This window comes from Sinohyriopsis cumingii, chromosome 4 (assembly GCF_028554795.1).
Source record: "Sinohyriopsis cumingii isolate HCF-2022 chromosome 4, ASM2855479v2, whole genome shotgun sequence".
NCBI lineage: Eukaryota > Metazoa > Mollusca > Bivalvia > Unionida > Unionidae > Sinohyriopsis > Sinohyriopsis cumingii.
Genome location: NC_142964.1, coordinates 86,823,948 through 86,840,356, shown reverse-complemented (window position 1 = coordinate 86,840,356; position 16,409 = coordinate 86,823,948). Strand labels below are relative to the sequence as shown.

Genomic DNA, 16,409 nt, shown 5'->3' with positions numbered 1-16,409 from the left:
ACTAAAGAAAACCTGTTTTTTCAGGTACTTCCTCCATTTAACCAGTAATACGACATGTGATTAACATGGCTGAAGTTACATGTAACTTATATTTCTGCAACATCATTTACTTCATAAAACCAATTACAGTTAAAAGTAATAGAACTCAGAAAGACTTTCAATGCTATTAGTGTGCATTTTTATGAGTGAGTGAGAGAGATATGGATGAAACAGCTTTGAGTATGTGTGCAAGATTGTGTATTTCTTATGTCGATGCCACCCGCCCATAAATAATAACCCAGGTAATAAAATAAACAAGTGGGTACTAATTTTAAAAAAAGTATTCCGGGTTCAGATAGAGACACAGAATAACAATTACAGTTTGGGCTCGTGTTGTGTGTGCATTTATTCATCATCATTGGGGCTCATATGGATGCTTACAATTAACTTGTCATACAAGTACTATATAATAAATAGTACAAGGGAGGACACATTTCTCCTTTCTCATGTGATCGATTTAAGAATCAGTGCTGATATTTAAAGCTAGACCGTCTTGACTTTGTGCCTGTCCATGATTCATGCACCATTTTTCTCGCTACTTAAACATGATTCTTTTGAGATCCTGATGACATTAACTAGGTCAGTACCTTTTATTGAGAGTGACAGTAAGTACTGATTAAGAAATATTCAATGAAATAAAATTTAAATACTTACTACAATTCAAGTAAAAGAAAGCACAGCATAGATGTCCGGTTTAACTAATGCCACCTTTGCCACAAGTTTGTGGCCCTGAAGCGAGCATTAGCTGTTCAAGTCGGGTCCACTGTTCACATGTTTGTTTACTGCGCTCTATTTTATTAGCGTGAAACCCAACATGTTTGTCTCAGCAAAGTCAACAAAAAACTTTCTTACCGTAACATGCACTTCTTATACCATGTTAGGGAAAAAATGTACGAAATGGACAAGTACATAGAATGAAATGTTTCACTGAAATATTCAAATACAAGGGAAATCTTTGTTATTTAATAACACTGGGGAAAAAAATCTAATAAAAATTGACTTTGTGTATAAATATGGTAAGTTTTGCATTAATTTTACTTGAAATAGTTCCAAGAAAACTGAAGGGATTCTTGACTCTGATATAACTTGTAATAGATTCATTCTATTTTGATACTACATACATAGCAGGCCAGTCTAAATTGAAAATAAATGGTGCCAGATATCATTTTTAAAAAACAGACTTTATCATTGTGACTGTTGGATGTTATATGACTAAAAAAATGTTAGAGGAGAGAGATTTTGTTAAACTTAAAAACATATTGCACTGGACCGTCGTTAAGGTACGAACCATGTCAGATCGAGGATACTACAACAGTCATCATTTGTGGACTTTACGACTATTTGCGAAAGTTACTGTAGACATGTAGACTAAAGTGAGTGTTATGCATGAATAATTTTTCCATTTCTTTTGTGTCTATACTCTTGTATTAACTACTAATCCACACGGATTTAGCTGATTTGTGGTAAAAAATTTAAATGCAGATCCAGGTAAGTAGCAAAAATAAATGTTAAATAAAATAAATATGTTTTTCACACAGTATTCTGTAATAATGGCATGTAATATATAGATTGCTCAGATTATGCTTTTTGCCACTTATATTAGCAATAAATTACACTATACCTCTCTTGAGGGATAGCATGTGTAAACCTACAGTTCAGGTTCACATTTAATTCAGTTTCCCTTTGATCGCATACCAAAGTAACCGATTGTTAGGATTGACGGATACTCTGTAGAAAATTCTGGAAAATTTTGACATTTCTAATTTCTTATTAGCTATTGGTGGAAGAGGTTAAATGGTGATATAATCTTCATTGATCATTACCTTATGGATCATCAGACTACTACTGTATTCCTTTGTCAATTAACTACTCAGGATAAACAGTTAATTCTTGTTTTAATTTTGGTGGTCTGATCATGAAACAATTTGTTTTTAAAAATCAACAAAATTCCATATTTTCTTAATGTTGAGACCAGATGACAAATAATTTGTGTAATTACGTAAAGATTTAGAGGTAATGGCTACCTTTGCATTCTGTTAGTCAGTCATGGTCAATTTGAATTTACATTAAGTTATATCAGGCAAATGCAAATTATTTAAGTAATTATAGAGAGTTTGTAAATCTATTAAAAAACATGTTGAGTAACACTGACAAGGTCTTTTCTCCTAGGAATACAATGGATCATGCAACTGTGGTTCACTTTGAGTTAAATGAGGGGAGGAGGAATGAGTTTAAAAAAAGTCTTATTCCGACTAACCATTCTAAGATTTATCTGTACTAGTCGTAGACCAGAAGAGGATATGGGATGGTCTGTTGACTGTTGTCCATAGAATATTCACCTGTCCATTAGCACAAGTTTGTTTCTACTCCTAAACTACTTGGAGGATTGCCATGAAACTTCTCACACTCATCTCAAGACCTAAGTGGTCCTAAATGAAAATGGTGCTGCTTTGACATCCACTATGGCTGCCCTGTCAGCCATCTTGAATTTTTTTTTATTTATAATGATCATGAATGAAAAAGTTGTATTAACAAGGGATTTTCACCACAAGACTTCTTATGGTGTCTAGTTGGTCCCAGATAAAAATGGTGCCAATCTGATCTCCAGTATTGTCCCCATGCCATCCAGATTGAAAATCTCTTTTACCTCTATTGGTCAAAGACTATAATAACTAATGGAAAGGCCTGTTGCACATCTTATCTCTGTCCATCCATCTGTTACCACAGGTTTGTTATTGCTACTACTCCTAAACAGTTGATTGGATTGCCATGATACTTTGAATTCACATTTATCCCAAGATCTAGTTCCTAGTAAAAAATTTACCATTCAGACATGCAATATAGCTACCACTGTGATTATTGTGAAATACTGACTTGGGATTTTGAAGAGCATCAAATCCCTTTAAGGGACAGTTGCTTGATCTGCTACCAAGACACATGAGAAAATAATTTAACAAAATTTAAAGGAGTGAGGAGGGTTAGGATGTTAAAAATACCAGAATCCATTGTGTTAAAAATTCCCCCAAACAACAATTGTTGGGATGGGAGCATCAAAGATGTGATTGTTGGAATCATCCCAGGCATGTATGTATGCATCAGTATATGCATGTGGTTCAATAGTATGTCAGAACGATACTGGATATATAAGATTTTAAGAAGATCAAAATTTACAATTGAAAGAGAAAATGTTTCCAGTAAATTTGAATTGGAAAAGGAGCTGATATTTTGTTGTCAGGATCACTTTAGTTTTTATTTTCCACATGATAATCAAGATGTTATTAAAAGGTGAGCTGACTGCAATCTGGGCAACTTTGTAAAACTTAAAACCTTGATACACAATAAAATGAACACGACTTTGGTAGACAAATGAAATTTGATATGCATGTTCGTATGTATATGTAGATAGCCTAATTATATTTTCATGCCAGTATAACAACTATTCAAATGTTTATAAATTTTAAAATGTTTTGGACTTTGGTCTGAAGTGTTTTGCAAACAGAGATTTTGTTTTTGTTCATCTATATAACTTGATATATATTTACTTGCATATTGTATTTTACTGTAGAGAAGGAGTCACCTGCAGACCAAGAAGATGATGAGGAGGGGGATCCTGAGTATAACTATTTGGAAGATGCAGAGGAAGAAGTACATGACCAGGAAGATTTTCGATCTGACCGGGCTGTACGAGTATCTAGTAAGTTATTTGTCATTGTAATCATCTAATAGATTACTGTTATTAATTGAAGTTGATGTCTTTTTGTTAGAGTGAATTCTTTGATAATTGTTTCCACTTTTTTGCAGTTTAAGGGAATCATTACTGAGGATAATAAAAAATTTAAATGACTTTCAAAATCACATTTTCTGAATTTAATTAGTTTTGAAAGAAATCATCCTCGCATGCATACCAATCAGATTTGTACAAAATGATGCCAATCCTCCATGAAATATGGATGCCATTACTCAAAAAAGAAAACTTGTCTGTTGTACATCAACAGTAGCCTTTTTGGCTTTCGACTTAAACACGAAAACACATATTTCAGCCTAACTGGATTCATGGCATAAAAACCTTTCAGGTTTATATAAATGATGCTGATCTGCCAACAAATATTGCAAGCAATTACTAAAAGTGTTAAAATCTTTAAATGGCTTCTCCAAAACTGCTGAACACAATTTAGTAATGTTTGAATGACAGCATCCTGGCATGAAGGCATTAAACGGTTGTGCAAATGATGCTGATCTCTGCTGTCAGATATAGCCACCATTACTCAAAATAGGAAAGCCTCGAAGAGACATCTTCTCCAAAAGCATACGATTTGAAATAAAGCATCTGGTATGAAGACTTTTAATTTTTACAAATGATGACAATCCAGCATCAACTTTGGCTGCTATAGATACAACTTAAAGACTTCTCAGAAACTGGTCAGCATTATTTGACCAAATTTGATTGAGATTTTCCAGAATTATACAAATGATAATGATACAATACAAATAGAAAATTATTTCCACAACTTGCCACAATCCACTCAGCAGACTTTGACCAAGTTTACGAAAAGAATTCTGTCATGAATGGCTTTATGTTGGTATAAATGATGCCAATCTGCCAACAAATGTCAATGTTGTACTTCTAAAAAACAACTTAAGAGAATTTGACAGTTTAACCAGATATAACAGACAGTCTTCAAGCTTAACACCTTTAAAATTTATACAAATGGTACCACTCTGCCATCAGATATGACCACCATTACTAAGAACAGAACAACATTTTCAAAACTTGGTCTGAAAAGAAACAAGAAAATTTGACTACCTTTGATATAAAGTGTCCTGGCATCTGGGCATTTTTTGGTCTGGGACAAATGATGCCGATGTGTAATCATATATATGGTTGAAGATGCAGAAACTAGAGAAATATTGTAACAGTTGTTTCCATAGCATTGGAGATATTTCAACAAAAAGCATCCTGTTGATTCAGATTTTTCACATGTTTTTACATTTAGCCATTAAACAGGTATTAGCCAGGTGAGCCATCTCAGGTCCAACTTGGATCTCTTGTTTAGAAACTTGAGCAGATTGGGGTGTAAGCTATGTCCATCATGTTTTGTGCCAGAAAGCCATCAAGTGTATGTGAGAGTGTGTAATTTGGATTTTTAATGTAGCTTTAACAATTTTTCAGTCACATCGCTATGATGTCTGCAGTGTGGCAGTTTATAGTGATGTCTAGTACTGGGGCATCATGCCACAGACATAAAGCATGATGTCCCACCCAGTCATATTATCCTGACACCAGGCCAACCAATCCAAACACTAACCTCTTAATGCTGAGTGCCTAACAAGGCAGCTGTTAGTACCATTTTTATAAGTCTTTGGTATGACTCAGCTGGGTTTCAAACTTGTGACCTCCCACATCTGAGGAGGACACTGTAACCACTAGGCCACAGGAGCGGTTTCATCAAGCAAAAAAGAATACTCTAAAATCATTTCACATTTTGGTCTATATTCCATGGAATAATATCAACATTAACTTTGTTAGTCATTAAAAAGTAGTTAGGCTGATTACAACTGTTTGAACAGTTTCTTTACCTGACTGCCAAAATATATGATCATGCATCATGGTCACAGTTCTATACAAAAAAATAAAAATCAGTAAATCAGTAGGAAGGGTCCATTTCTGTAATGATGCTAACAACTTTTACTGTAATCAAATGTATGACTGAGGTCTTGTTATAGTACTCTTGAGTAAATGGTTGTTACCTCCCTTGCACAAGTTATTGTTATTTGTTAAATCTACTTCCGGTGAGCAAAAAATCCGATAAAATGGCATTTAACAAAGGGATCGATGCACTTTTGATAAGCTATTAGTGCTTCAAGCAATAGTTTATTTAAGATATAAAGGTGCACATGTATCCAATAATGGATCTGAAATGAGAAGCTTAAGTAAGTTGTACCAGATGCTACAATTCTTTTAAGCTGTAGTAATAACAGCTTTGAAAGCAGGACTTGTCAGTTTTGTATAATATACATTTTCTGTACTCAGACAGGATAAATCTGAAGGAATGTGGTTAACAATTTCAAACTTACTTTTCAAATATTAAGTGAAGCAGAAAATGTACTTAATGAAAACAGCACCAAAGGACTAGCAAACAGTTTTAACTGACAGGAATCCAGGTCAGGCGGGTTAACAAGTTAAAACTTTGGAGTCATATGCAAACAACAGGATAACACAAAGCCTGAAAGTGCATTGAGGACAGTTAATAGGTTACAGACATTTTGAAACAGCTGCATCATGTTGGGAGAAAAACCATGAAGCAGCAGCCAGATATTTATTTATTTGGAATATATCTGAGTGTATAGAAATATTTTCAGTGCATACTTTTTTAAAAAATGTTTGCAGGTTTGTTTTAAAAAAAAAATGTAAAAATAAACTGATTTTATGTATGTTTCTAGTGTTATATGTTTTGGGCTATTATTGCCCAGTGGTAAAGGTAATTGCTGTTGGATCAGGAGATCCTTGGTTCCAGTTAAAGTTTCACAAGATGAAGTTGACTTGATTGGTTAAATTTCCTTAAATATATAATCAACATGTAATTGCATTTCTTATGCTTATTATATTGTAAAATGACTTAATGTGATAAATCTCATTGAATAACCAGTTGCATAAATGTCCTTCAAAAATATGGAAGCTGCAAAGTGTACAGAATAAACTCAATGCTATAAAAGTAAAAATACCAAAATCATTCTATCACTAGCAAAATAACCACATAATTATACTACATAATAATATAGTAACATTGTTTATCAGCAAAGTTCATGTCTCATCACCATCATGGACTAGTGGTGGTAAAAGATATGAAAGTCCAACACTTATTTTTAAAATTTTTGAATTTTGTTGTAAAAGAGTAATTGGCATAACACCTTGAGGAATATGAAAGTTTTTCACTCTTTCCATTGCCATTTCCACATCAGTCCTATGGTTGACAGTTCTTGTTTCCTCTACCTGATAAAAGTTAAATCTTTGAGTTTTAAGATGGAATTATATGATGCATGCCTTTTAGAGTTATAAGGTCAGCTACCAGAAAACCCACATCAGCCATAAGTGCAGCACCAGACTGACACAAGTCCAGAAGTCCTAATTTAACAGCTAATTGTTTATTACTAATGTGTTTTTGCATTTCAAAAGTCATTTTAGTTTGTATCATACAACCAAGTCCATATTTTCCGTTTGTGTTTTGTTATTAAAACATGAACTTATTGTACTATCATCAGTATGTCCCTCATAGTCATGTAACATCAAAGACACACTTTCACTGTTGCACTTTGACGAGAATGGTTTGTTCAGATAAACCTCTTCTTCTGGTATAGGTTCTTCCACTTGTGGTTGAATCTTAACTTACTGTAAGTTGCTGCTCATAGATCTCAAAAAAGAAAAAATGTTCTATTTAAAAATGATGCTATAATAACACATCAAGTTTCTGAGAATGGTTATTGTCATTAAAATTGAGCTTGCACAGACTCAAAGATATTGGTTTTGCTTGGTAATTTTTTTCATCAATTATTTGTTTCCCAAAATTCCAGGCTCAAGATCAAAGATAAAATGGTTGACACATTTTTATTTTCAAATATTGTAATAAGGTTGTTTTTTTAATTAGCAACAATTATAAGTATTCCAACTTCCAACAGTTTAAATAAAATACCTGGGAAATTATTCTGAGATCTTAAACTTGAGACTCACAAGCCGGATGTATTTCAACCACACATTTTTCTGTTTTGTCCTTTGGAAAACTACATAATGTTGTTATTCTATTGTTAACACTTTTCCATTGGTAATTATGCAACAATAATGCCTGTAAGAGCTATAAAGATGAAGTGTGTACAAGGGGAGGTAATATATCAGGGGAGATAAGTCTATTGAACAGGACTATAGCTTTATAGAGTCAAATCCAGGCATAGTTGTGACCTATTATGTGAATAGTATTATTGATTCTGATATGGCTTGTGATTTTGAAGTTGTGATAAGTATTTTAAAAAATATAATCAATGATTATACTTTTGGCAATAATCAAATGCCAAAGTTGACTTCAATTTGCACTTGCATTTTCCATTTGCTCTGTATGTATCTAATTGATGTTTGACCCTTGCTTCAGAGAAGGAGCTGAATGAGCTGATGGATGAAATGATGGAGGTTTATGGAGATGATGCAGATGGGGATGCTGACATGGTTCCTGCCTCTAAGACAAAACCTATGATAAAATTTCAGCCAAAAAGCTCCATTACAGAGTGAGTTGAATCTCTCATGGTAATCAATTCTGTTCTTATGAGTTTTCTTGAATGAAATTTTTTTCCCCAAGATGAACATTGGTAAAGATTACCTCCATGTTAACAACAATTCCATGTGAGAAGCCCAGGGTGGCATTAGCAACAGGTAAAAAGCTATTATTAGTAAATATTTGCCAATTTTTTAATTTTTAAGCTTGGGCATATTACTAAAAGAATAATGTACTGTACATATTTTAATGTACTGGGTCCTTTTCACTTCTGTAACTATAAATTTAGTTCCTCGATTCATGAAAACTCAATTTTCAGATGAAACAAATTCCAGTCAAAAGGAAATTCTAATGCAACTAAATAATATTGCCCTTTTAATTTTAATATGCCATTGTATCAGTATGCAAGCTTCTGGTATTTAAAAAAATTGCTGATATTGAACTATACCAGTAGTTATCATAAAATTATCTGATACTTCACATTTTGCCAAAATAAAATATTTCCATACAAAACATCTTTTCTGTCATTCACTGGGCACAGGAGAAGGAGTGTTCATGTATATATGTGTGTGTATATATCCTGATTTGTCTTCCTGTGTGATATCATATAGTGTCTGCATTGTGGCAGTTTATAGTGATGTCTAGCACTGGGGCATCATGCCACAGACATGTATTATCACATTATCTGGACATCAGGCTGACCAGTCCTCACACTAACCTCTTAATGCTGAGCGCCAAGCACGGCAACTGCTAGTACCATTTTTATGTCTTTGGTGTGATTTGGCCGAGGTTTGAACCCATGATCTCAGCATCTGAAGCAGACACTCTAGCCACTTAGGCCACCAGTCAGATTACAGGTTTCATTCTGCTGGAAGACATGGTTGCCAGTGACAATTCTTTCTGATGTATAGTTGAACACTTTGATAGCTTATGAACAAATATCTGCAGGAAATTGAAAAGGTCATCATAACATTAACTTCTAATTGGTTTTTTCAGAAATCTTAATGTTAACAGATTGTCTTTAACACATTAAAATGTTTTTCTTGAATTGAACCAGTTTTTTTCTATCATCATGGTACAAAAAATGGGTAATTGTAATATGATTTTCTCATTTCAATGGCTGGGTTAAGTTCCATTGTAAATGCCCTAATTCTCTGCTCTGTTACCTGTGCTGTCATGTAAATTAGCATGTGTAGGTTTGCTAGGTTCTGACAGTTGCAATTTTCATGTTTCCTGTAGTTGTGGACAAAGCACAAGCCAGGCTAGTTCAAATTCAGTGGACTTGCAGGTTCCTAAGCTGACAGAGGATGAGAGGAAACAGCTGGATGAACAAATGAGAAAGGTATGTAGATGCATGATGAGCTCTATATTGATAAGGCAGAGACCATCCTGGGTCCTTGGAACAGGGACGAATCACTTTTCTCTTACTACAATATGTGCCTGATTTCATTTTCTGGTGTACATCTCTTTCATGATGTGAATGCATTCATTACATTACCTTCTACTGTAATCATAGTGGACAAACAGTGTAAACCCCTTCACCCCAAGATTTTCATTATCACTTGAGCATTTTCCACAATAATCAAGATGAACATTAATTGTAATAGATTTACATTGTAATAGATATGTACAGCAGTTGAAGTTAGTACATGTATACCGGATCTTGTGCACCAATTGACCAATCTTTATGTGCAGATTCTCTTGTCCAGTTTTGAGTTTAATAAAAAATGTTGCCATTTTTATTAGCTCACCTGGTGAAAGAGCAAGTGAGTTTATGGTATGGCCTTTTGTATGTCTTCTGTCCTCTGTGGTCTGTGCAGCCATCAGCACTTATCTGTGATCACTCTAAAGGCTTGATTTCTTATTTGATTTTAATATGTAAGCATACATATCAAGTACTCAGATGAGTTTGATTGTGAGTAAATGGGTGTATAATAAAGAGATTGTTGTTGTTGTTGGGTTTAATGCCATTTTTCAGCACAAGATAGGCTATACATATCAGCCAGTATATACTGGTGGAGGAAGAACCCTGGAAAACCCCAGGAAGAACCACCGACCTGCAAGAAGCTACTGGCAAGCTTCCTCATGTACCCATGTTAGCTGAGCCTGAGACTCAAACTCACAGACATAAGTGAGATGGCAGTGATCCAGAACGGTGAGCGCTTTAGAGCACTCGGTTACTCGGGGACCCCCATAAAGAGATTGTATTCTTACAATACTTCAAAAGCCTGTTTGGTAAAATGGTCATCTGTTATGTAAGACAGGTGAATGATATGAGCCTCTTTTTCTACCTTCCAGCATGTACAGTTGTTGACTCAGACATTTATAATGGCCCAGGGAAACCAGGAGAAGAACAAGGAAGCAGCTGAGTGTGCTAAAGTCTTTTTGGTAAGATAATATAGATGAATATGCATCAGTTTGTATGTCTCCACTGCAATAGCAGAAGGGGTATATTGTTTTGCTTCAGTATTGTCTGTTTGTAAATTTGTATGTCATTACAAAATTAGTATTAAACTTAGCTCCTTGAAAATTTTCACACATTTTATTGTGGTTATAAGTAGACGACCTGATTAGATGTTAGATCATAACAGCACTTTGTTGTTATGCCCACATTAGAGGGGAAGCAAGAAATAACATTCACTTTTTGGCAGAATGAATAATTTGTTATGGTTTCGCTTACAGTTTCTCACTTGCATATATTTCCTAAATCCCTTGATAAATTCTCGTCATACTTGAATTGTGGGCACAACACACAGTTCCAGGTCATATTTTCACATAGTTTGCTTTTTAACTTGGATTTTTTACCAAAAAGTATATCAGCTTGATCGAAACTCACCTCAGAGAGTCAGAGTGACATGTGGTAGACATAATTTTATTTATATATAGTAGATAAGTTGAATGGATTTGCAAGCCACAGTTTTTATTACAACACAATGTTAACACTTTTTGACTTTTTGACATAAGCCTTGTAGCACAGTGAAAGAAGCAAAAGCCACTTGAGATAGAAAAATGAAATTTTGCATTCATGTTTGTAAGCACATGTAGATAATATGAATTGGTATGCGTGCCATTTTTTTAAAAAAGTCGTATTCTTCTGCATATTTGAATTTTAGCTTACTGGCCGTAGACCAGAAGAATGTGTAGATGACCTGTTGTATAATCCATTTGTCAATAATCCATCCGTCAGTAAAAACAAGTTTGTTATTTCTGTTCCTCCTAAATGGCTTGGAAGATTGCCATGAAACTGTACACATGCATTCATCATGAAGCTTTATTGTTCCTCAAAGAATGGTGCTGCTTGGACATCCAGTAAGGCCACCACATTGGTCATCTTGAAAATCACGTGTTACTCCTCCAGAACAGATTGTCATGTTGACTGGTTCTAAATGAAAATGGTATCAATCTGATGGCAGCAGTCTTGCTACTTCTCATGAGTATTATATCAACATGGGGTTTTTAACAGAAGACTTTATGATGCCTAGTTGGCTCTAAATGAAAATGTTGCTGACCTGACCTCCAATATGGCCACCATTGTGACCATCTTGAAAAACTTGTTAATGCTTCTCCTGCTGAATTGATGGTCTCATTGACACATGGTTTTCACTAAAGATTTCTTATGATGTTGCTACTAAAAAAATGGTACTGATCAGTGGTGGCCATCTTGATGGGGTTGGCCATTTTGAGATGGAGGTTTAGTACAACTTATTGCAGGAGAAGTAGTTGAGTCCACGTGAAAATTACGCTAATATGACATAACAAAATTTGAATAATCTCATAACAGCTATGTAATGGTTGACTATACCAACATTTGGTTATTCCTATATTAAAATAATGTTGATCTAACATCCAACATAGCTGCCTTGATGGCTTTGCAACTTCTCAGGACTTCATGGTCTTATTGACATGGAGTTTTTACTAAAACACAGTTATAGATGCACAACATATTACCTCATATTTGTAAGCAAATGTTTAGCTGCCAAATTTGTACTACTCAACCGTTAAAAAGAAGAAAATGGTTTTGGATTCCAAGAAATTCTTTTGGGCCAGTAAAGCATCAGTCCCTTTAAGGGCTCTTGTTTGGACTCAGACTGTTTCAAACATGATTTAGTTAATTTCTGTATTATGTGGTTTTAATCATGATATTGTCCTAAAGTTTATGACTGGTGGAAGATCTTTTTTGCCAGATTGCAGAAGAACTTCAGCCAATCAGATGATAATACTGTTCATCTTTTTGGCATCAACATTTAATAGCCCTTGTCTTCAACACAATTTCTCATGCAGATATATTCCCCAATCACATTAATGTTAGGGATATTTTCCTGCTACTTTGCGAATCATCTTATTAGAGCTCATGTTGACAAAGGGCAATAACTCTTGCCCATTACCTCCCCTAGCCACTGTCTGGTGTCACAAGTTTTTTTAAACTTTGCTGCTATACTGATAACATCATACATTTTACCTCCAATAATCCAAGCCTTCTTTGTGTTCAGATTGGATCATCCAACTTTAATTTTGTATTTATTGTGTTGGACAATCTTTCCTATCCTGATTGTATACATTATTTTTGCAATTTCTTCCAGATTTGAGTGACTTTGTCACCTTTATGGAATTCTTCCATTTAAGACCACATGTCAACATGCTGTTGTTGAACTGATGTTGTCATTTACAAGTTAACACAAAACTATTTTTGCATACTCCGTTAGTAACATGTGGTGATATTTGTAAGTTAACACCATGCTGAGTTGATAATTTATCTTTGTTTTCTCCTTTTTTCTTTTCAGTTCAAATATCTACTAAATGTATGTAATGCAGAAAAGTTTTAAACATAGGAAGACAACCAGTATTGTTTGTACTAAGTGTATATCATCTATGCCATGCAGCATATTTAATAAATGGACATAGGAAGTCTTGGCTACAGTAGTCGAGAAGGCAGCAAAAGGGATTTAGGGATGGAATAAGTCGAGGAAAGATGATGTTGACATCCTCATTATACATCCCAAATCAACCTCCATTGCAAGTCTTGTTGGGGAACATTATGTACCCCACCCCCACTTCAAGTTTGTCACTTGTAACCGTCAGCCACAGTAACATCAGCAGCAGGGGAGGAGGATAAAGTTGAGATGGTACAACCATTCACCTTCAGAAAGATGCAATGTATGGTCCAGGAAAAGACTATGCAGGCCATATATTAGCTTTATTGCCCATGCTTGTTTCTGTACGTTTTTTTTTACTCATCGGGGGCAATGTCTTCCAATGTTAGACTGCCTAGTACACTTAAGTCCCCCTGCAAGTACGGATGCATGAGGTTTGCACTGGCTCCATTGAATTCAATTCATAAATACAGCCTTGCCATCACTGCCCATCCTGACATCACCGGCTATCTAGCCATCCCAGCATTGTTTTTTTTTTTTTTATTAAATGGGCCGACCAGCTACAGACCTGCCAACTCTTACGATTTTGCTGTAAGTCTTATGAAAATTACCCTTAAAATACAGACCTATGGCATTAAAGCAAAAACTACGAAAAAATGATCATTGCCAAAAAATCTGGAAATTGGTTTGGCCGTGTTTGATTTGGATCCGGGTTTCATATTAGAAATAGTGAAATTGGTCAGGGAACCTGACTAACTTAACAGCAGCACATCAGATGCTTTAAACTGCACCTATTTGTTCATCCGAAGTGTCTGCATGATCAAACTGTTGATCATAGAATTTTTTCAGAAATGGTGTCCAGTAAGTGATGCATGTTTAAAGACAAAAGGGAAAATAAGCCTCTTGAAAAGTGTTAATAAGGAACACAGGAAAAATAAAATTAAATATTCATATTCTTGTGAATAAAAGCTGGAAGAGACACAGTTATGTTTATTGGACATCACGTGCCAATTTGAGTATGATTCATGGCAGGAAATATGATTGCCGTCGTCATGTGAAATGGAAAAAGAATTTCCAGGAATTACGTCCAAGTTGAGAGCAATAAGCCATTGAGCTGCATAGTGTTTGGAACTAAAATTTGTGCACTATACTAGTGGTAAATAAAGTCTACGCGTACTTTACAAACTTTTCAGTTGAACATAATGTTTATCATCGCTGCACATTCCGAATACTAAACTTTTAATTATGTTTTTTAGCTTTATAATAGCAGATTATGATATTTTGTTACACCTTACTAAAAACTGGTCAAACTTATGGAAAAAAATCAACTGCCTTACTGAGACGGACTCGTCAGCGTTGGCAGGTTTGCAACTAAGAATTACGGAGATCTTAGTGACAGATCGATCCTTCAGTAACATACCCTTACCGTAACGGAGATTTCAGTGAAAAATCTGTCCAGCCAGCCAGGCCTTTGGGGCAGCCAGACCATCTTCTATACCACCAGCATCCAGGCAAACCAGTTGACTGTTCCACAGTGCCAGACTTCCATATGTTCACTGCTTATTCACATGGGAGAATTTGTGACGTTTTCAAAGAGGACAGAATTGAGTCATTGATGCCACCTGGTATGATTCTCCAAATCTGCAAGTGGAACCAGGTCAAGACTTGACACACAGTGAGTGACGAATCTCCTTCAAATCAGCTTTACTCAGATCTGACCATGGAATTGGATTGAATTTAGTTTCAAGGCTGCAGTTGAGGAAGTTTCTGGGGTGTTGGCAACTTTAGAATGTCCTCCACGTCATACCACTACTCAAAACTGTAAAGTTGAAGCATCAGTAGATTTCAATGAGGAAGAAGAGACACACTCCTTTCAGCACCATCCTCAGTTAGCTAAAATTACAGAGATCAGTGACCGGCTTTCAGGTAGAATTGTTGACCTGGGAAATTCTTTTTAGAAAGCCATTTTCCAGCAACATTCTCATCTCATTGGCACAGAACTCACTCATTAGCCTTCAGTACTGATCTCCCAGCCCTTGATAAAAATCTAGCAGCTGTTCATATGTCCTCTCAGTTGTTTCATAAATTGGATAAAAATGTTAGAGGTAGTCCGTAATGTAGTCACTATGTCTTCATTCTTAGATTTGGCTACATTTTAAATTTTTGAACTTGAGAAATTCAGCAATAACCATGATTGGGAAGCAACAGCCAGGATTGCTAGACTCATTAACCAGGCAGCTCACCATTCCCTGATGATTGAATAGACTGCCTTGGGCAACATAGACCTGAGATGATGTGATGCATGTCTGTAGCCCACATAGCTCAAGTCTCATCATACCCTGGCTTTACAGACGACCTTTCCTTTTTGGAGGAAGAATTGAAGAAGTTTGGAGGCAGGCAGCTCAGGAACTGTGCCAGTGAGGAGGGACAATAAATAGGCTAGGGACAAGGGATCTTTTAAGGTAAATGTACAGTATAAATTCCAGCCCAATGCCAGGAGAGAACAGTCTAACCAAGCTAGGAGGCAACCATACAAAGGCAGTAAGAAACCAGGTTTCTCCACCTTTTAGCCGCCTAGCTCTAGACATTGACCTACCCTACCCCTTGCCTGCAGACAGCCTAGCTATGGGTGACCAGCTATTTCAGTCTCAGGTGCACTGGATCACCCTATTCCCTCAGAACAAATGGGTGATCCAGGTCATTTCATAGGGGCTTCAGATTTAATTTATCCAATCCCCTCCCATTTCCTCCTCCTCATTGCTTCATGGTATTACCATCAGATCAGGAGAAGGATGCATTTCTGCGACAGGAGATAGGATCACTCATCAACAATCAGCCAGTGGAGATTGTGTAAAAAACCTAATTGTGCAGTTTTTATTTAAGGCTGTTCCTTATTCAGAAGGCAAATGGCAATTTGAAGCCAATCATCCACCAGAGCCTCTCCTCGGGGGGTGGGGGGGGTGGGGCTTGGCATGTATGCTTACCTAATCACATTGCTTGAAAACCCTCCCAACCACCCCACCATGTGAGCATCCTTGTTAGTATATTGCTCAGCATAAATAAAACTAGCAACACCTGGCATTGGTAATAGGTCAGAGTTATTGCTCTTTGTCAGTATATTTTAGAAAAAGACAATTTTTGTCTTTTAGTAGGGCTGGATTCGCAAGGTAGCATGCTAATATCCCTAATGTTAATGGGATTGGGTAAATATTTACAATTATAATTTACTTTAAAATTTGCT

The 16,409-nt window shown here is 35.7% G+C and overlaps 1 protein-coding gene across 1 annotated transcript in view; it reads left to right on the top strand.

Annotated features, from left to right (window-relative positions):
• LOC149801601 (GON-4-like protein) overlaps positions 1-16,409 on the top strand; it is a 123,300-nt gene that overhangs the window by 36,188 nt on the left and 70,703 nt on the right. The window contains exons 9-12 of the mRNA XM_089955858.1: positions 3,605-3,733; positions 8,178-8,310; positions 9,537-9,639; positions 10,596-10,685. Coding sequence (XP_089811984.1) covers positions 3,605-3,733; positions 8,178-8,310; positions 9,537-9,639; positions 10,596-10,685 — 455 coding nt within the window. The remainder of the gene's footprint in view (positions 1-3,604; positions 3,734-8,177; positions 8,311-9,536; positions 9,640-10,595; positions 10,686-16,409) is intronic.